General features: G+C 47.6%; 2 protein-coding genes across 2 annotated transcripts in view; both read left to right on the top strand.

The window, feature by feature from the left end:
- The window catches only part of LOC142852983 (polycystin-1-like protein 2), a 55,455-nt gene extending 52,842 nt beyond the window's left edge, over positions 1 to 2,613 (top strand). The window contains exon 34 of the mRNA XM_075977957.1: positions 1,966 to 2,613. Within this exon, the coding sequence (XP_075834072.1) occupies positions 1,966 to 2,168 (203 nt within the window). The 3' untranslated portion in view covers positions 2,169 to 2,613. The remainder of the gene's footprint in view (positions 1 to 1,965) is intronic.
- A 305-nt stretch (positions 2,614 to 2,918) lies between these two features.
- On the top strand, positions 2,919 to 20,493 carry LOC142853112 (polycystin-1-like protein 2). Its single transcript, XM_075978020.1, has 10 exons — positions 2,919 to 2,934; positions 4,850 to 5,035; positions 5,937 to 6,264; positions 7,556 to 7,689; positions 9,311 to 9,438; positions 11,414 to 11,574; positions 16,800 to 17,010; positions 17,874 to 17,975; positions 18,647 to 18,778; positions 20,264 to 20,493. The coding sequence occupies exons 1-10, from the start codon at positions 2,919 to 2,921 to the stop codon at positions 20,423 to 20,425; spliced, it is 1,560 nt and encodes a 519-aa protein (XP_075834135.1). The 3' UTR covers positions 20,426 to 20,493.
- Positions 20,494 to 21,443: the final 950 nt, after the last annotated feature.

Below are 21,443 nucleotides of genomic sequence, written 5' to 3'. Positions count from 1 at the left end.
GGCAAGGCTGAGTAAGCCTGCAGAAAATGTCTATGGGATGTCCTGGGACTTGGGAACTCCCCAGAACTTATCCCCCTACCAGCATCCATGCAGGATTTATCAGTCATCCCAAACTAGCCAGGCAAGAGACTCCCTTCCCAGTCCCCTGAGCAATCTTATTCCTTCCCTTCCATCCTTTCTTTCTGAGAACTTAGCATAACCCTTTGGCCAGGGGTGTGCCCCTGGGGATCGGGCAGGCTGTATTAATCTTTTTAGAGATAGAAACTCACATAGCCTGACTGGCCTTGAACTTGATATGTTACTGAGAATGACTTTGCACCTCAGATCACCCTACCCCACTGCCACCTCCAAGCATATGCCACCAAGCTAGTTTATGTGGTGCTGGGACAGAAGCCAAGGAAAGCACACGCTAGGCAGGCTCTCTAATAAAGGAGCTACATTCTCAGCTGCAAACCAGATTTTTTTCTTTTTTCTTTTGTAGACTAGGCTGGTCTTGAACTCACAGAGAACCCCCTGCCTCTACCTACCAAGTGCTGGGATTAAAGGTGTGCACCACCACCGCCGCCGCCCGGTTTGAAACAAGATTCTTCTTTACTGAGATGTGGCTCCCTGAGGGTTTTTTTTTGTTTTGTTTTGTTTTTTTTTTTTTGTTTTTCGAGACAGGGTTTCTCTGTGGCTTTGGAGCCTGTCCTGGAACTAGCTCTTGTAGCCCAGACTGGCCTCAAACTCACAGAGATCTGCCTGCCTCTGCCTCCCGAGTGCTGGGATTAAAGGCGTATGCCTCCACCGCTTGGCTCCCTGAAATTTCAAATGAAAATAAAGCATACAATTCGCTTACAGGTAGGCTGCAGAAAGTGGCTGTCAATTAGACTTCTGGGACAAAAAATCTGCAGTCTATAACCAAGAGGCCAGACTATTCCTGTTGTTTTTTTTTTTTTTTTGGTAAATAAAGATTTATGGAAATAGCTATGCTGACCCTGGTCTAAAAGACCCCTGGTTATTCCCCTCTTCCCAGGGAAGCTCTCAAAGGCCCTTGAGAAGAGCTCTTCTCAGACAGATGAGCAAACAGAACAGAATCAATAACTGACCTCAGCCTCAGGGATGATAAATCAGGAGCCAGTGTGCTCGTCAATGTGCAGAGGTTCACCCGTCCCAGGCTTGGAATCTTCCATTCTAGGAGAAACTCTGACTTTGCACTTCTTCAGAAAGCCCATTTCTCAACAAAAAAGGTCACCTCTCTCAACAAAAGAGCAAATTCTCTCTGAAGAGATACCAGCTTCCAGACCCACCAGATAGACAATCATTCATCCAGTGATTCTTCAAGGAGACTGGGCCGTGTTGCAGGCAGTGATGGCTTCAGAACATAATTAACATAAAATAACTCAGTGAGTCTAGTCAATTTAGAGGGTCGTGGAACCATCATCACTATAATTGAGATTTTAAATATTATTTCATCCCCTAGGAGGGCCCCTCTGTTCATTTTAAGTCTGTCCCCAACTCCAAGCACATCCCTGGGCAAGGTGGTACTGGCCGAATGGAATGGGTCACAACCCCTGCAGACACAGACCCCGTGGGGAGGTGACGGGGAAGCACATGAATGCATAAGCAGATGTCTAAGGAAGCCTGATGAGGCCAGGGCTGGAGAGAAGTAAGACCCTGCAGGCTTCCTTAGCTGTCCCCTGAGGGTACAGGAAGGAAAGCCTTGAGCCATAGAGGCTTGTAAAGGCCCTGAGGTGGGACAGACTGCCCGTTCTGCAGCCATCACTAATGGCGTGGCAGGAGCTCAGGGAGTTGTACTGAAGGAAATGGCTTGTGGGGAGGGTGGGAAGGGCTGGGGGGGGGAGTGGGGAGGGCATGCAGGAGGACATGAACCCAAAAGGTAGACGGGTCATAGTACACCTGTCAGAACGACAATGCCTGGTCTCGCTGTCTCTTGGGGGACTCTTCTGTGTCCTGTGTCCACAGGCCCCTATGCCTTGTTCCGAACACCACGCCGCAGCAGCAAGGATGCTTACGAGCCTCCCCGCACCACTGCCGTCCAGAAGATGAAAGCCACTCGCCTCAAGAAGCAGAAAGCATTTGCGCTCATCAGAGAAATCCTGGGTGGGCAGTTTCCCACACCTGGGTTCTCCGCACACCCTGGAGCAGATACACCGCGTGTCCTTTGATGAGCCCCTTGCTGTCCCTAGGCCTCAGTTCCTCTTCTCCCTTTTGCCTGAAATCCCTCAAGCTCTTGGGATGAAGTCTGAGCTCCCTACTGTTGGCTACCCCTTGAGTTCCCTGGCTCCCAGTGCCCTGCATTCAGTACTGGCTTCTGTGGCTCCTGGGATCCTGTGTGCCTCCACTGTGTCCTGGGCCTTTTGATCTGTCCCGTCATCTCAGCTGTTCCGGAATGTCCCCATCCTTCTTCCTACCTTTCCTTCTGGCTAATTCTCCCCCACCCCTCAAGACAGTGTTTGTCTGTGTAACAATTCTGGCTGTCTTGGAACTCACTTTGTAGACCAGGCTGGTCTCAAACTCAGAGATCTGCCTACCTCTGCCTCCCAAGTGCTGGGATTAAAGGCGAACACCACCACTGCCCAGCTGCTTCCTGCTCTTTAACTCTCAGCCCAGCAGTGTGTCTTTTTCTTTATTTTATTTTACTTTTTATTGATTTTATTGAGCTATACATTTTTCTCTGCTCCCATGGTCCCCATGCCCCCAATTTACTCAGGAGATCTTGTCTTTTTCTACTTTCCATGTAGATTAGATCCATGTATCCAGTAGTGACTTTAGAGAGAACGTCATTCCCCATTGCTCAGGTCAGGGACTTTCAAACCTTGGTGTTTGCCTGAGTGGTGTCTCCCCCCCCCCCCCCCCCCGCCCAAAGCAGATCTGTGTAAAAACCCAAACAGTCCTTTTCTATGCCTGTAACTCTCATGCCACTACAAGACGGTATGTGAGTCGGGACCTAAGCTGGAGATTTAAAGACACATAGACAGAAAGACAGAGACACGGATAGGGGTCATCTTTGATACAAAATGCCGAGAATGCCCAGTTTAGCCACGCCCAACTCTCGGAATATTTCAGCTGCCGACTAGACTCATCAGGCTCAGAGCAGCTGCAGGCAAGGTCTTGTGCTCAGAGCAGCTGTAAGCATAGGAAAAAACAAGCTGCCCACAGGGAATCCAAAGTCCAGGAGCTCCCAATAGATCTGGGTGGATATATTTTACTAGCAAGGTGATCCTGGGAAGACAGGTGGGGAGGAAAGTGCCCTGGAGAGGGAAAGAAGGCAAGAAATAGTGGTTTGGTTCTGCAAGAAACCTAGGGGAGAATGGGACCCACACACACACACACAATTATCCTATGCATTCTCATCATTGGTTTTCATCCAGGCCCACCATGGGACTGTGCCTGCATGGGTGGTGGTGCCTCAGGGTGCAGACCCCAGGCCCATGCCTGTTGGTTCTGCTTCAGTAGGAACAGTCTCCACCCGGGTTGAGTTGTCGTCTGTGACTTTCTGACCCAAATCTTTACACAAAAGGGCCCTTCCAGCCTTCCAACGCTTCCCACCTGTCTCCAGTAAGCAGGCAAATGCCATGAGCACAGAGACCCTATCTGTCGGCGCCAACACTGTATTGTCAGCAATGCAACAGGACAGGGGAGTATGATAGAACAGGACACTCAACAACACCCTCCGGTGCACCCATACATATGTGCAAACATGGTACTCACACGGAGAAAATGAAAAAGAAGCTTAGCAGTTCAGGGGTTTAGCCCAGGGGGCAAGTACTCGCCTAGCAAGCACAGGCTTTGCAGACAATCCCAGGCCTGAGAGCGGACCCAGCAATTTGCTGCTCAAGCCTGACTATCCACGTTCACTCCCTAAAATCCAAGGAGGAAGGAGGGAATGAACTCCCTCACGCTATTCTCTGACCTACACTCAGGCTGCGGCACATGCCTGGCCACACTCACCCACACACAAGAATAATAAACTGAAGTCTTTTTTTTTTCAAATTGTAATTTTTATTTATTTATTTTTTGAGACAGGATTTCTCTGTATTTTTTTAAGATTTATTTATTTATTATGTATATAACATTCTGCCTCCACACGCCAGAAGAGAGCACCAGATCTCATTATAGATGGTTGTGAGCCAACATGTGGTTGCTGGGAATTGAACTCAGGACCTCTGGAAGAACAGCCCGTGCTTTTAACCACTGAGCCATCTCTTTTTTTTTTTTTTTTTTTTGGTTTTCCGAGACAGGGTTTCTCTGTAGCTTTGGTGTCTGTCCCGGAACTAGCTCTTGTAGACCAGGCTGGCCTCGAACTCCCAGAGATCCACCTGCCTCTGCCTCCCGAGTGCTGGGATTAAAGGCGTATGCCACCACCGCCCAGCTTAAACTGAAGTCTTTTAAAAAAGAAAGTCAAGTGGGGTGGCTCAAACCTATAATCGCAACACTGGGGAGGATCAGGAATTCCTATCCAGTCTCATCTATGTAGCAAGTTCAGAGCCAGCCTGGGCACTGCAAAGAAATATGGAGCATGACTCCCTGGCTGGGTCTTGATCAAATGCTTTATAAACATTAGCTGATCCTCCCACTACACTCCCAGGCCTTAAAAGCATTATCTGAACGATGAAGAGTCATCCACAGAGAGGTTGAACCGTTCATGAAGGACATGTGGAGAGGAAGTGGCTGGACCTACCTCCTAGTCTGTGTGCCTCCCTCCTCTCTGATGTCCCTGTTACCAGAGTGGCAGTGGCTGGGCTGCAAGGCCTCCTCTATACTGAACCATGTATGTTCCTTTTCCTCCTTCAACTTGGTGGGGGTCAAGGACCTGCCTGACCGAGCTGTTGTGTGTCCTTTCCAGGTTACCTGGGCTTCTTGTGGATGCTGCTGCTCGTGGCCTATGGGCAGAGGGACCCCAGTGCTTACCACTTCAACAGCCACCTGGAGCACACCTTCACCCAAGGCTTCTCAGCCGTGCTGAGCTTCCGAGAGTTCTTCGAATGGGCCAACACCACACTTGTGAAGAACCTCTACAGTCATCACCCAGGTAGCCCCTGTGTCACCAGACAGTGTGTCAGGCCCCCTTGGGCATGGCAGTGGGTGGGAATAGCTGTAAGTCACCGAGAGTGCGAAAACACAACAGCCACAGGGCCGTAAGCTTTGACAAGCTATCAGAAAGAAGGAGGTCGGTGTGAACTGCCAATCATCTGGCTTGAGAGGTAGGAAGCCTAAACTGCCCAGGCAAATACAGTGTACAGGCAGGAGAAAGGACGCGAAGCTACCCAAGTCAGCACACCGTGGCATGGCGAAGTCCATGCCATGGTAAAACTTGGAGGGTGACTGCTATGGGGGTATCTGGTTGAAGGACTGACGTGAAGCTGTATGGAAGAAAGAGACAGGGAGCCGAGGTTATGACGAAGATCACATTGATCCTCGTGGAGAGGAGGCGCCATGAAGGAGTCGACACAAGGAAGCGTCACTCTGGAAAGATGTGGAAGCTGGAGAATCCAGAGCAGTGCCCCTGAAGAGTCTTCTCAGAAGTCTGCAGGGCAATCCCCAGAACATAGGACGTATGGGACTTTTATAAGCTTTAAGGGGATGGGACGTTTTGTGTAGCGTGATTTCGTTCAGAATAGCATGGCGGACAAAGAACATGGAGGAGCCAAGTACAGTTAGGACCATAAGCCACGGCACAGAACAACTCAATTCTGTACCAGAGAGAGTTGCATGGAGGTGGGGCCTAATCCCTTCAGGCTCTAGAGTAACCAGGGTCTTAAAGGGGCAGGCCCATGTGCTAAGAGAAAGCAGCCTGTGGTTGGGCATGAGCGACTTCTGTCTATGTCTCTAATGGATCCACCTGTGATTGCATTCGCATCTGGGTGGGGGAGCATGGGACGCGTTAGGAAGCTTTCCGATACCACACTTGACCTCCCGGTTTTCATCTCTAGGCTTTGTCACCGATGGGAACTCCAAGTTGGTTGGCAGTGCCTGCATTCGCCAAGTGAGGGTCCGGGCAGGCTCTTGCCCTGTTGCCCAGCAGCTACAGGCTTCTTTTGATGGATGCCATGCCCCATACTCCCTGGATGTTGAAGACCTGGCAGACTATGGAGAAGGCTGGAATGCCTCTGCCCGTAATAACAGCAATGACTTCCCTCAGGTGTGGCAATACCAGAGCCAGAGCCAACACCAGGGTTATCCCATGTGGGGCAAACTTACTGTGTATGGGGGAGGAGGCTATGTGGTCTCCTTGGGAACTGATCGCCAAAATGCCTCAAGGTGAGATGGACTTGATTCTTTTCTAACTCAGTGAAGCTGTTCGCTAGAGGGCACAGTAGGATGGAGGAGGCAGAGCTCATTCATGCCAGTTGTGGGAGGGGACAGGCAAATAAGGGGGCTGGAGAGATGGCTCAGAGGTTAAGAGCATTGCCTGCTCTTCCAAAGGTCCTGAGTTCAATTCCCAGCAACCACATGGTGGCTCACAACCATTTGTAATGGGGTCTGGTGCCCTCTTATGGCCTGCAGGCATACACACAGACAGACTATTGTATACATAATAAATAAATAAAAATTAAAAAAAGAAAGAATCATTCAGTTAGTATTTTCAGGCCCCTAGAAGCTGTGCATCCCCCAGGTCTGAAAGGTAAGGCCATCTGCAGCTGTTATTACTTGAGCATACATGCACATGCACAGAAAATCTCATCTTTATCTGGAGGCATGGATGCTTGCCACCATCGTGAATGAGGAGACCAAGGCCTGAAGAAGTTATCTTGCCCAAGAGGCAGTCGGGATTTGGACACAATCCCTTCTGCCATCCCAGGACACATTGCTCTTTTGATTACACCAGACTGAGTTCTCTGGGACCTGGTCCCATGTAAGGTGCCATCCCAGAGGAACCCCACAGCTGCAGCTGCTACCTGAACCCTAGTGTTTCATGAGGTTCCTCTAATACAATGGCTCTTTGTCTTAAGAAATCATTACAGGGGATGGAGAGATGGCTCAGAGGTTAAGAGCACTGACTGTTCTTCCACAGGTCCTGAGTTCAATTCCCAGTAAACACACGATGGCTCACAACCATCTGTACTGAGATCTGGTGCCCTCTTATGGCCTGTAGGCATACATGCAGGCAGGAGAGGCTCCAAAGCCACAGAGAAACCCTGTCTCGAAAAACCAAAAAAAAGAAAATGTATATATAATAAACAAATAAAGTCTTAAAAAAAGAAAAGAAAAGAAATCATTCCACCCCCCTGGAAGGGGCCTGTCCAAGCACTCACTCCTGAGCTTTTCTGATGCAAATGACCCAGAGTCTGGCGGTTTGTATTCACAATATGCTACAATGTTGACTGGGGACCCCCTTTGACAAACTCTGTTCTAGTGATCAGGAGACCATAAACCAAAAGCACCATGTGGCTAGCAAGTGGTGACTGTCCCTAGGAGCTGGGGGAGGGGGGGCGGCCCTGGAGGCAGAGCAGAGCAGAAGATTTAGACAGTAAGCCCCAGCCTCGTGCAGGGGTTCCCGGGCAGGGAGCCTCCCGAGAAAGAAGACAACCCAGGCATTCTTCTTCCACAGGATTCTCCAGTATCTCTTTGACAACAGCTGGCTGGACACGCTGACCAGAGCCGTGTTTGTGGAGTTCACCGTCTACAACGCCAACGTCAACCTGTTCTGCATCGTCACGCTCACCCTGGAGAATAGTGCCCTGGGTGAGCCATCTCTCCTGGACATCCTCAACCCGGCTTGTGTCCTGCTGCCTCGGGGACTGGGGTCCAGGGAAGTTGGGGTGGGGGTCTGGGGTCACCCTGCAATGAGTTATGAATCGGTGCTACCATAGCCTACTTTCCGTCTTTCCCCTGGGCTGGTCTCTTTTATCATCTTAAGGGACTTTAGTCGGAGTGTGAGACAGTTTGTCCATCTCTTCATCCCACAGTGGGGAGCGCATTGAGCATTCGCCAGCCAACTACACTCATACAGCTGAGACCAGAGATTCACACATAATATTCACTCATAATATTCATCACCTCTGTGATGGGATTCATACTTTCCGTTCATGCTTTCTCCCCATCTGCCACCTTTTAAAATGTCAGTTACAAGCTACCAGGACCAAGATCAACCTAAAGCCTTCTCAACTAACACTCAATTTGCCTAGAATTCAACTTCCTCTCTGTTACACGCTCAACATTTAAAAATTTTCCACTGCTATTTTATTTGTTTGCTTGTTTTGAGACAGAGTCTCGCATAGCCCAGGCGGGCTCTCAGCTGATCCTACCGTCTCTGCTTCCTGATTACTGAGACTATAGTAGTGAGCACACTCGGCCTAAAATTTAAAAACATATTATTATTGTATTCTTTTAGAGTTTCATACATGAATGCAGTATGATGCACACAGTGTGTATTTTTATGAACTCCACACCCATTAAAAATTTATATATATACATATATATATATATACACACATATACATATAGGATCTTGCTACAAGGCCCCCTGTTGGCCTGGAACTTAATTTTCAGCCTTTCAATCAGCCTGAGGGCTAGCTTTATGTTCATGGGCAGTAATAAATAGCTTTACTTGTAATAAATAGTAATAAATAGCTTTATCTCATAAGCCATAGGCAGGTAAAGGCCTACAACCCCAGTACTCTGGAGTCAGAGACAGAGAATCAGAATCTCAAGGTCATCCTTGCTGACATAGCAAGCTCAAGACAGCCTGGTTTAAATTAGTCTGTCTTAAAAAGCAAAAAAAACAACAACAACAATTTTTTCACTCAAATCATTTAAATGGACAATAATAAAAACAAAACTAAAAAGAAGGTAAGGAAAAGACGGTAGGGTATATTGGGACCCACCTTAATCCCAGCACTAGTCCAAGGCCAGCCTGGTCTCTACAGGGAGTTCCAGGTCAGCCAGGGCTATAGAGAGATCATATCTTGAAAAAAGAAAGATTTCTAAGTGATTGATAACTCATAGGAAAGTTGTCTTGCTTGGCACACTGACCGTTTGATGATCTTCGGGGAAGCTCTGTGGGGAACGTGGCATCAATGAGCAATGCGGAGGCTGGTAGAAGATTCTGGGTGGATGGACTCTGTGGAAGTGCTGTGCACATACAGCCACCCCAGAGATGGACCTTCTGGAGCAGCTCCTTCTGTCCCTTCCAGATTGTCCACTGTCATTGGCATCCTGTCCACATCCACTTTGTCCCTTGTATCTCCTTGTTCTAAGGACACGAGTTTTCTCCTTGCCAGCCCGGAGAGCGCTTGAGCTATGTGATGTGAGTCAGAAGCTGGAGCTCTGACAGGCAGGTGAGCAGAGGCACTGTTCTCCCCAGGTACCTTCTTCTCACACGTGGCCCTGCAGAGCCTGCGTCTGTACCCCTTCACGGATGGCTGGCACCCCTTCGTGGTGGCGGCTGAGCTCATTTACTTCATCTTCCTCCTCTACTACATGGTGGTGCAGGTAAGGGGGGAGGGCTCAGTGGGTAGAGACGGACGGGTGGACGGACGGATTGGACCGTTTAGCCTTCCTACCTCCTAAAGTGGGACCTGAGGCAGGAGGAAAAGGGTTTGTTTGTTTGTTTGTTTGTTTTTGTCCCGGGCTTCTTGACTGGCAGATTTGTGTTGGTTCTGAGAGCCAATCCAGTCTATTGCAGGAAGGACCAGGTCTGGTATTGTCAGTTCCTACTGCTGTATCAGTGTTGGTCCTTCATGGGTAGGTGATCTGCACTGGTCTTAAGCTTTCTGATTTGAAACCTTCCAAAAGACTTAGGTTAAGGGATATGTCTTAGTTATGGCTTCTCTTGTTGTGAAGAGACACCATGACCATAGTATCTCTTACAAAGGAAAACATTTAGTTAGGGCTAGCTTAGTTTCAGAGGTTTAGTCCATTATCATCAAGGTAGGACACAGCAGCGTGCAGGTAGACGTGGTGCTGGAGAGGTAGCTGAGAGTTAATACATCTTGACCTGCAGGCAACAGGAGGTGGTCTGAGACACTGGGCATGCCTTGATCATGTAAGAGACTTCAAAGCCCACCCCACAGTGAGACACTTCCTCCAACAAGGCTATACTGAGTCCAAGAAAGCCACACCTCCTAATAGTGCCACTCCATATGAGCTTATGGGGACCGATTACATTCAAACTACCACAGATGTTTTGAGTTTTCTTACCAAGAGAAAGGTCCCCTTGGCTCCAGCAATCAGACAAGACACAAAAGCCCAGAGACCTTATCTACCAAGGTCAACTGGATTCAAGGTCGCCTGACTGCTAGACAAGTGTTTGATCAGTGAGCTACACTCTCAGCCCCCAAATCTAAACTTTGAACCCAGAGTCTGTTGCCTGACCTTCGCTCTAACTTCCCATGAGGCAACGTGAACCTCTTCCAGCAGGATATGGCACATACCTGTAATCCAGAATTTGGGAAGCAGAGGCATAAAGGTTGTCAGAACAGGGCACCCAGGGCTACAGAGCTAATTCAGTGAGTGACTGGGCAACTTAGCAAGACCCTGTCTTAAGAAAAAAGTAAAACATGGCTGTTGTGGATTATTACATTAACTATGTACAGATGTGTTATATTTGTTTATGTTGCGGAATATTACTTTAACTATGTAAAGGTGTGTTGCTTTTGTTTATGCTGCACTTGTTAGCTTGATTGTTTTTTTCTTGAAACAGGGTTTCTCTGTCTGTCCTAGCTCTTGTACACCAGGCCTCGAACTCACAGAGATCCGCCTCTCTCTGCCTCCCAAGTGCTTAAAGGATTAAAGGCCTGCGCCACCACTGTCCGGCTGCACTTGTTTAACTATGTAAAGATGTGTTGCTGTTTCACCTTGCCTGCCTAAGGCACCTGACTGGTCTAATAAAAAGCTGAACGGCCAATAGCTAGGCAGAGGAGGGATAGGCAGGGCTGGCGGGGAGAGAATAAATAGAGAAGGGAGAAGCGAATGAGGGAGAAAAAGAGGGAGACTCCTGGGCTAGTCGGCCAGGCAGCTGCCAGACAGACAGTCACGGAATAGGACATACAGAATGAAGGAAAGGTAAAAAGCCCCAAGGCAAATATAGATGAAGAGAAACAGGTTAAGTTATAAGAGCTAGTGGGGCAACCATAAGTTAAAGCTGAGCATTCATAACTAATATTAAGTCTCTGTGTCATGATTTGGTGGCCCAAAAGAAAGCCTGCTATAGATGGCTCAGTGTCAGACTGCTTGCCTAGAATTCTTCAGGCCCCTGCCTCAATCACCAGTAACACACATACACACATGCACATGCACATTCTTAGCTATTGTATTGACGGCCACAAGTCTGGTAACTGAGTTAGTGGTAGGATCTCCAGGTACTCTATGTATGTGGGGCCAGATTAAATGTCCTGCCAGAGGTCCTTGGCATGGAGGGGTAGACACTGCCATAGCCTTAGGCAGAATCTCTGGACCCCTTTTCCAGGGCAAGCTCATGAGGAAGCAGAAGTGGGGTTACTTTTGCAGCAAGTGGAATCTTCTCGAACTGGCCATCATCCTAGCCAGCTGGAGCGCCTTGGTGGTGTTTGTGAAGAGGGCTATCCTGGCAGATCGTGACCTCCAGCGCTACCGGAAGCACAAGGGCGAGTATGTAGCCATTTCTCCGCTTCTCTTGGTCCTCCCCTCCCTTTCCTTCCTATAGCTCCTTCAGAGGAAGGGTTTGGAAACCCTGCTGGCCCTGAGTGATGGATGGCAGTCCTCGCAGATATGATTGCAGCTGCTCTGAGATTCACTCTTGGGGCCTGGAACTTATGAAATCCGAAAGGATTCTTTCATTTCTTATTTTTAAATAAGCATGCACTAGTTACTAGAGTTATAAATTTGTTATAAATACAAGATAATGGGTTTCATTGTGGCAGTTTCATACATGCATCTAATATACTTTGATCATAGTCTCTCTCTCTCTCTCTCTCTCACACATACACACACACACACACACACACACACTCACACACACACCCTCTCTTGCTATTCCACTTCCAGGTAGAGAGGACTCTTTAATACAAAACATATTAACCAGGCTGGAAGATGATCCAGCGGTTAAGAACATCCGCTGCTCAGGCCAATGGCCGTGAACTTCTGGTCCTCCTGTTTCCATCCCCCTAGCGCTGGGATTACAGACGTGTGCCACCATGCCCTGCTCCCAGTAAAGTCTGATTACAGTATGGGTGGGCACACCCCTTTGCTCACATACCGCCTGTGACTGCTTCTCGGCTACAATGGCGATTCTGAGTCACTGAGAGGGAAACCAGCTGTAGCCCAGAGTGTGGACTCTCTGACCTTCCCAGAAAGAGCCAGCCGCCTGGAGAACAAAGGCTGGGTTCTCAGAGGAACAATGCAAAGCTTGTAGCAGGTCACCTATGAGCTCATGCGCCACTTTGTTTCAACACACACCTTCCTTGCACAGTTCGCCTCAGACTTCATTCTTGACAGTCATTCAGTGTATTACTTCCTTGGGTCTGGAACCAACTTTAGACAGATCTCTTCTTACAGTGGACGTCAGAAAAACATTTTTTTTTTAAAGTAATCTTCCAGTTTTTCCAGACCTAAGTAGAGTCTGAATTCATGTTCTAAAGGCTTTTTAATTTGTGTCTGTATGAGTGCCTGCCATATGTGTTCAAGTGTTTGCAGAAGCCAGAAGAGGACATTAGATCCCCCAGAGCAAGAATTACAGGGGGTTATGGGCTGAACAGTGTAGTTGACACCTCTCTAGTCCTTGGATTTTGTTTGTATGTTTGTTTGTTTGTTTTTCGAGGCAGGGTTTCTCTGTGTTCTTCTGACTGTCTAGGAACTCACTCTGTTGACCAGGCTGGCCTTGAACTCACAGAGATCCACCTGCCTCTGCCTACCCGAATGCTGGGATTAAAGGCGTGTGCCACCACCACCAGGGAGTTTGTTTTTCTAGACAGGGTTTCTCTGTGTAACAGCCTTCACTTTGTAGGCTGGGCTGACCTCTGGTGGTATTAAAGGCATTTGCCACCACACCCAGTTCGCTCTTGGTTTTTTGTTTGTTTGTTTGTTGTTGTTGTTGTTTTATTTTTTTGTGGTGTGGTGTTGAGAGTCAAACTCTTAAACCAGGACTTCCCTCATTCTAGGTACTTGCTCTACTACTGAGCTGTGAGCCCAGCAGACCTAAGTGCAGTTAAGCTTCAGTCTGAAGGTTAATTTGAAACCCTTAGTTGAATTTGATAATTTTATTAATCCATTAACCAAAGGTTTTTAAGCTACTGTTTTTCAAAGCTAGAGCTTAAACCCAGGACTTCACAAATGCTAGGCAAGCAGTTTACCAGTGAACACTCCCCAACCAGTCTTAGTTTTACTTAAAAAGAATTGAGTCAGGGTCCCACAGAGTCACCCAGGCTGACTTTGAATTTACCCTGCAGCCTATGCAGGTCTTGAACTTCCAACCTTCCTGCTTGGCTCCTCGAACAGCTGGGATTACAGGTCTATGTTGCCAGATTATTTTGACCAAAGTCATGTGTTTCTTTTAATCTTTTCCAGAAACCTATACAAATTTTTAAATAGGTAAGCTTTTTTTCTACAAGAACCTAATTTATTCTCCCTCCCTCCTACCCTCCGTCCTCTTTCTCTCTCACTTTTCCTTTTGCTCAGAATCAAACCCAAGGTCTTGCTGCATGCTAAGTACATACTTTACTACTGAGATAACCCCCTAGCCCAAGTCCTGAGTTTTAATAAAATGCTTTTATTTATTTTTAAAATATTTTTATTTGGATGGATATTTTGCCTAAATGTCTGCGTACCACATGCATGCCTGACAGTGTCCAAGGAGGCCCGAAGACAGTGTTGGATTCCCTGGAACATGAGTTATATTGTTGTGAGCCACCATGTAGGTGCTGGGAATGAACCTGGGTCCCATGGAAGAGTAGCCAGTGCTCTTAACCTCAGAGTTATCTCTCCAACCCATTAATAAAACACCTTTTATGACCAAGTGATTTGCTTCATGGTCTCTGCAACCAAGTGGTCCTCAGTCCTTGCTCCCAGTAGGATTCTGGAAAGAAAAAAGGAAGGAAGGAAGGAAGGAAGGAAGGAAGGAAGGAAGGAGGGAGGGAGGGAGGGAGGGAGGGAAGGAAGGAAGGAAGGAAGGAAGGAAGGAAGGAAGGAAGGAAGGAAGGAAGGAAGCACTATGGTCCAGGCTGCCTCCCAGACTTGCTCATGATGTCCAGAGATGGCACTCCAGCACCAGGGTCTTATCATCCCTCTGGCTTATTCCAGCATGTAGCCAAAATCAAGAGGCATGCTGGAATAAGAGCTAATTGCCTTCTCAGACAAGGGCCTAGGAATTGTTATTGTTTCCACATATTGAGCAATTCAATGACATGAAAGGGGATTTGGTAATTTATTTTGCTAATTATAGTTATTTATTTATTTCATGTATGGGAAGAATGTGCATGTGGACATCAAAGGACAGCTTGAGAGAGCCAGCTTTCTCCTTCCATCTTGGAGGTCTCCAAGATCAAACTCAGGTCATTAGCCTTGCCAGTGAGGGCCTTCACCCACTAAACCATCTGCTAGGTCAGGAAGGAGCAGTAGAAAAAAATCCTCAAAGGAGACTGGAGAGATGGCTCAGAGGTTAAGAGCACGGGCTGATCTTTCAGAGGTCCTGAGTTCAATTCCCCAGGAACCACATGGTGGTTAGATCCATATTTGATCCACAGTGGGATCTGATGCCCTCTTCTGGCATAAAGTTGTACATGCAGATAGAGCACTCATACATAAAATAAATAAATCTTTAAAATAACACTATAAACTGTGGCTAGTTGTGGTGCTTATGTAAGCAACCCTAATTAAACCCATTGGCTCACCAAAACAAAAACCAGAAGGACATTAAAGGAGGACTGCCTAGGAAGAGGAGGGGGTCACGAGGAGTGGGGATGAGGGGACAAGAGAGGTTAATAGGGGTAAATCAAAACACACTGTGTAAAACAAATCATATACATGTATGGAACTATCTTGGTGAAACCCATTATTGTAGAATTAGCGTAAACTGATAGAAAAAGCTATACATCAGAGCTGACTTGGGCACAGTGATACATGCCAGGAATCCCAACACCTGTGAGGCTGAGGCAGGAGGTTAAACAGCTTAAGATCATCCTCAGTCACATAGTGAGTCTGAGGCCACCTGGGCAACGTGAGAACCTGCTTCAGTGCAATCAAATGCCACACTAGTCTTTAGACTGGATTGGAATACATTGGCACAAAAGGAGAAGGAAGGACTTTGAAGTCAGACACACCTGGGTTCCAGCTCATTCCTCCCCTCACAAGTTGTGTCACTATGTACACCACCAGCTGAGTGATCCTGTGCCAGCTCTCGGTCCTTATCTGTGCACCGGCGATAGCAAGACCTGCTCCGTCTTGAAGTTCGGTGACACAAAGCAAATCAGATTCTCACTTAGCACAACAAATACACGACAGCTCTATGCGTCTTTCAATATGCAGGCAGCTGGAAATGTACACTCAAATAAGTATGTAGGAGGGAGTGGCATTCAGTGACCCCAGAGCAGGGAGGTCAAGACTCACAAAATACTCTCGCTCCATCCTCCCAACCCCCGCTCCAATATATTCCTCTTTGCCATCCTTTATAGTTCTGTAGCCATTAATCAAAACTACTGGTTAAAGGCCCCCAGAACAAGTCACTGAATCTTCAAGATCACTCTATCATCCTCATCGCCATCATCAGCATTGTTATTGTCCTCCTCCTCCTCATCAGTATTGTAATCATCATTATCACCATCATCAGCATCGTTATCATCATCATCAGTATCGTTATCATCATTATCATCATCATCACCATTGTTATCGTCATCATCATCACCCTCATCATCATCATCATCACTGTCACTCTCTCATCCCTCTCAACATCATGATATGATCACATCATTACCAACAGCATCGCCTTCATCCTCATCATCACTGTTGTCACCGTTACTACATCTCTAATCACTCCATCATCACCAATGTCATCATCACTATCAACACCACAATCATTCCTTAATTTTAATTGATTTATTAGCTTATTTTGATTTTTTGTTTTGTTTGATTGTTCTTTTTTTTTTTTTGAGGCCGGATCTCTGTACATAGCCCTGAATATACTGGAACTCACTATGTAGACCAGGTTGGGTTTGAACTCACAGAGATCTGCCTGCCTCTGCCTCCTGAGTGCTGCCACCATATTATATTTATGAGTATTGGTGGGTAGGGGAGAGAGAGAGAGAGAGAGAGAGAGAGAGAGAGAGAGAGAGAGGAGGAAGGGAAGGGAAGGGAAGGGAAGGGAAGGGAAGGGAAGGGAAGGGAAGGGAAGGGAAGGGAAGAGAAGAGAAGAGAAGAGAAGAGAAGAGAAGAGAAGAGAAGAGAAGAGAAGAGAAGAGAAGAGAAGAGAAGAGAAGAGAACAGGAGAGGAGAGAGCAGGCACAAACATGCTACGGCATGTGTGGAGACCACAGGATAACTTTCAGGAGTTGGTTCTCTCCTTCTACCTTTACCACATTTACATGGGTTCTGGGAATCAACTCAGGTGGCCAGGCTTGCATGGAAATGACGTTTACCCACCGAGCCATCGTATTGGTATGACTACTACTACCATTCTTATCACCATCATCACCACCACCAACCAAAGCCTCGCCGTTACCACCACAACGATCATCACCTGACTGGGAGGAATCGGAACTACGTTGTCACCCAGATCCACTTCAGGACACATTGACTCTGACATCACAGTAAACATAACCCTGCACCTGGATGCACTCCAGCCACGCTAGTGTCTGAGGTCAGGCCTTCCCGTTTTGTTCCCACAGGGGCATCAGTTTCAGTGAGACAGCGGCAACGGATGCTGCTCTTGGTTACACCATTGCCTTCCTTGTCCTGCTGTCTACAGTGAAGCTTTGGCACCTGCTCCGGTTGAATCCCAAAATGAACGTGATCACATCAGCGCTGCGCCGTGCCTGGAGTGACATTTCAAGCTTTATGGCCATCATCCTCATCATGCTCCTGGCTTATTCCATTGCAGTGAGTGTCTCTTTTGGGAAAACCTCAGGCAGTTCTTGATGGGGGTAAAGCCTACTTGGTACTGTGAAGAGGACAGTAGGGGTTAGGGGGAGACTGGGAATCCAAAGGAAATGACAGAGCTCGTAAATCCAGGATCTTTTAACTGGGACCTTATGAAACTTCCACCTCCAAAACAAAGACAGGACCTCAGTAGAACAGGAGTGAGGGTCCATGAGATCCGACCAGAAGGACACACGACTTCTCACTATGGGCTGCTTTCCGTGGCTAGTCTGGCTCAGACTGCCAGTTTGGATACTCCAGATGCTTAGAAGCCCCGTGGACACTTCTCTGCCACCCTCTCCTTGACCTAGGGCAGAGGCGGAGTGGTAAGGGTGCAATCCTAAATACTTGGACTCAGTAGTGCCTACATTGGTTCACACAGCCGCTTAACACTACATGTTGACAGCTATACCCGTTTGTCACTAGGAAAAAAAAGCCAACAACCACAACCAACACTGAGCCTTCAACTCTTTCTTATTACCAAGTAATGAGAGAGAGAGACTTGTGACCTCTTCCTGCTCTCTGCGCAAGCACACACTCCAACCCTGAGGCACAATGGACCCATTTTCCAGCATAGTCCCGGGTACCCATTTGTCTTGGATCTTTAGCTCTAGCTTGGTCATCTTTCTCCCCAGCTTTGTCTGGTCTCACGCCTCCCTCCCTCACGGATCACATGCACCACCAGCCCAAGCATCCTTGTCGGAACGAAGCGATTCTAACCCCTCACTCCCACTGTACGTCCCAGTCACTGCCTCAGACAGCAAGAACTAGGGCAGGGGCTTTGCACTCTCTTTCTCTGTTCACGAAGACTCTTTCCACGACAGTCAAACTTAATATTTGGTTGGAAACTCCGTTCCTACAAAACCCTCTTGGACGCCGCAGAAACAATGATCAGCCTTCAGCTGGGAATCTTCAACTACGAAGAGGTAATGGGAGTGGGGGTGGGCGTGGCCACTGCGATCTGGGCGAAATCGTCTGAAAAGCACTCTCTGCCCACCTTCCCCTCCACCGCCTTGAATGCAGTGCGGAGTCTGGCAAGCACAGGGCTTCTCTAGACCAATCCAAATGTTTCCCCACTCTCGGGCAGCCTACTCTGGGGCGGGGGGGCGGTCTTGCGTACCGAAGAACACCAGACCCTCAGGAGGACCCTGATGGGCTGCAGAAATTCCTAACCCTAGATAGAAATGGTGCCTATTTTTAGAGAAAGTAGTGATGGGCAGCCCACACCCTTTCTGGGCCAGCTCTGGAGAGCTCAGTCCACACTCCCAGCACTGGGCAGAGGGCATCTCCCTGATTCTGTTCAGCCCAGAGGACCTGATTTGCTGCTGAGGGTTTCTCAAGGGGATGGTGGCTACAAGAAATGAAATGATTGGGGGCTGGAGAGATGGCTCAGCGGTTAAGAGCATTGCCTGCTCTTCCAAAGGTCCTGAGTTCAATTCCCGGCAACCACATGGTGGCTCACAACCATCTGTAATGAGTTCTGGTGCCCTCTTCTGGCCTGCAGACATACACACAGACAGAATATTGTATCCATAATGAATAAGTAAATAAAAAAAAAGAAAGAAATGGAATGATTGACCGGCTTTCTTCCTGTCAGGTCCTGGACTACAGCCCGGTTCTTGGTTCCTTCCTCATTGGGTCCTGCATAGTTTTTATGACATTTGTGGCACTGAATCTGTTCATCTCTGTCATCCTGGTGGCCTTCAGTGAGGAGCAAAAATATGACCAGGTAAACACATGCTTTTGACTTATTTGTCATATAATTGGGATCATGTATGTATGTGCTTTTGCATCTGGTATGTATGTGTGCCTGTGTGTTTGTATGTGCACCACCTGCTTGTAGTTCCCGTAAAGGCCAGAACTGGAATTCCCTTGAATTGGAGTTACAGATGGTTCTGAGCTGCCATGTGTAGGTGCTAGCAATGGAACCTGGGTCTTCAACAAGAAGAGCAAGCACTTCTAACTGCTAAGTCACCTCTCCAGTCCGGAGACAATGGTTTTTTCGAGACTAAATATTTTTTTTGCAACTAAATATTGCGCATGTTTTCATTGTCCAAGAACCTTTTTGGAGGGGGTGACAGCTGTTATGGACTGAATTTTTGTCCCCTAAAAAACAGGTCAAAGTGCTAACTAAGCCCTACAACTTCCATATATGAGCATACTGGAGAGTAGAGTCATTGTTGGTGTAACTGGTTAAGTGGTGTGACTCTGGCTCCCTAATCCAACAGGACTGCTTCATTGATATACATATAATTTTGCTGATTGTTTGTTTTAGACAAGATCTCACGGATCTCAGTCTGGCTTCCTGCCTCTGCCTCCCAAGTGCTGTGGCTTCCTCCCAAACTACAGAGAAACCCTGTCTCAAAAAACATGTCTATGCTCCACCATGCCTGTATGGCTCTGTCTACAACCTTTCAATATGGGCTGCCATTCTTAAGTCCTCCAATTTGTTTTTGCTTTGCTTGATTTGTTCCTGAACGAGACGGGAGCTTGATAGTCAGCTCAGGCTCGGTTTTGTCTTTGCCACCAAGGGCTGGGATTACAGGTGTGTGCCACCATGCCCTCTTCTTTAGTTTAAGGCTCTGTCTGTCTGTCTGTCTATATTCCTACCTATTGTTTATGGTTAAGTATGGGAAATGTATAGTGAGAAATGCCTATTCAGCTTCTCATCCCCCAGAAAGCTGAATCCCTCTCATGCTGGGCTAGATGGAGAGGTAAGAAGAGGAAGCAGATGTGGCAACTGTAACAAGGGAAAAGCGCCATTGCAGGGCTGAGTGACGTGGGTGACAGTCATCTCTGAATGGTGTCCGGAAGGGACTGGTGCTTAAATTCAGGTGCAATAACCAGACAGGGCTTTCTCTGTCCCGTTTGGGCTGAGAAGTCCTGCCAGGAAAACCCAGACATGCTCAATCCAGAGGGAGAGGGCCTACTGGGGACTACATGAAGAAGCCCCGCAGGCCCCGATGGAGGTAGAGCCCCAATGGAGGTAGAGAAGTAAGTCATCCTAACCCGAGAACAACTTAGTAACTTAAGGCTTGGAACAAACAGGCTGTTTCATATGGGTTTTTTTTGGTGCTGGTGATAAAACCCAGAGCCTTGAGCTTACTTAGCCCGGTGCTTTACCACCAAGCCATAGCCTCAACCCTGGGACCAAACAGGACAGTAACATCTTGGGGTGGTTCCAGATACATCCCTTGGTCCTCTCTTCTTGCAGCTGTCGGAGGAAGGAGAGATTGCAGACTTGCTCCTGATGAAAATCCTCAGCTTCATGGGCATCAGGTGTAAAAGGGAAGAGCGCCAGAGCAGCAACGAGCAGCCGGAGGCGTCCTCCCAGGCTCTGTCCCCTCAACCAGCACAAACTTTGCCCCGGATTTAGACTGTTCCTCCACACGTGGCAGAGGCCAGAGCTTCCAGCCTGCACTTGCCAGTGACTTTGGAGTCTCATGGGAGGACTGGCCTTGCTTCCATAGAGGAGCTCTGGAACCCAGCTAGTAAAATACACATACATACATACGTATAAAATACACAACACATACATATATATATAATCATACCACTGTGTGAGAGCCTGTTTGTTCAAGTACATTTCTTCCCAGAAATAAAATACACATATGTGAAAAAGAACATTCTCTACATAACAATTAATCCACCAGTTTGGTTATTGGCAGTTGCCTTGAATGATTCTCATATTTTTTCCAAATGCTGTTAGCTTTCTGGGACCAAGAGCGATAAATTGAGTGGCTTAAAAAACAGGAAGAGTGCCGGGCGGTGGTGGCGCACGCCTTTAATCCCAGCACTTGGGAGGCAGAGGCAGGCGGATCTCTGTGAGTTGGAGACCAGCCTGGTCTACAAGAGCTAGTACCAGGACAGGCTCCAAAACCACAGAGAAACCCTGTCTCGAAAAACAAACAAACAAACAAACAAAAAACAGGAAGAGTGAGGGGTGATGGTGGCACACGCCTTTAATCCCAGCACTCGGAAGACAGGAGCAGCAGATCTCTGTGAGTTTGAGGCCAGCCTGGTCTACAGAGTGAGTTCCAGGTCTACGAGCATACCATCCTGAACATGCCCTATCTTGTCAGAGTGAGTTCCAGGACAACCAGGACTGTTATATAGAGAAACCTTGTCTCAGAAAACCAAAAACAAAAACAAACAGGAAGAACATTATTGCTCTCTAGGGTTTATTTTTGTTTTGTTTTTCTTGAGACAGGGTTTCTCTGTGTAGCCCTGGCTGTCCTGGAACTCTCTTTGTACTTTAGGCTGACCTTGAACTCGGGGATCAGCCTGCCTCTGCCTCCAGCCTCCTGTGCAAGGTGTGTACCACCACCCTCTATGGGTCTTGATTGGATTTGTTTTCATTGTTAAACAATTAAAAGGCAGGAAGAAAAATCTGT

The sequence above is a fragment of the Microtus pennsylvanicus genome, chromosome 6 (genome assembly GCF_037038515.1).
Source record: "Microtus pennsylvanicus isolate mMicPen1 chromosome 6, mMicPen1.hap1, whole genome shotgun sequence".
Lineage (NCBI taxonomy): Eukaryota > Metazoa > Chordata > Mammalia > Rodentia > Cricetidae > Microtus > Microtus pennsylvanicus.
Note: the sequence above shows the minus strand (reverse complement) of the source record. Positions and strands in the feature narration are given on the sequence as shown.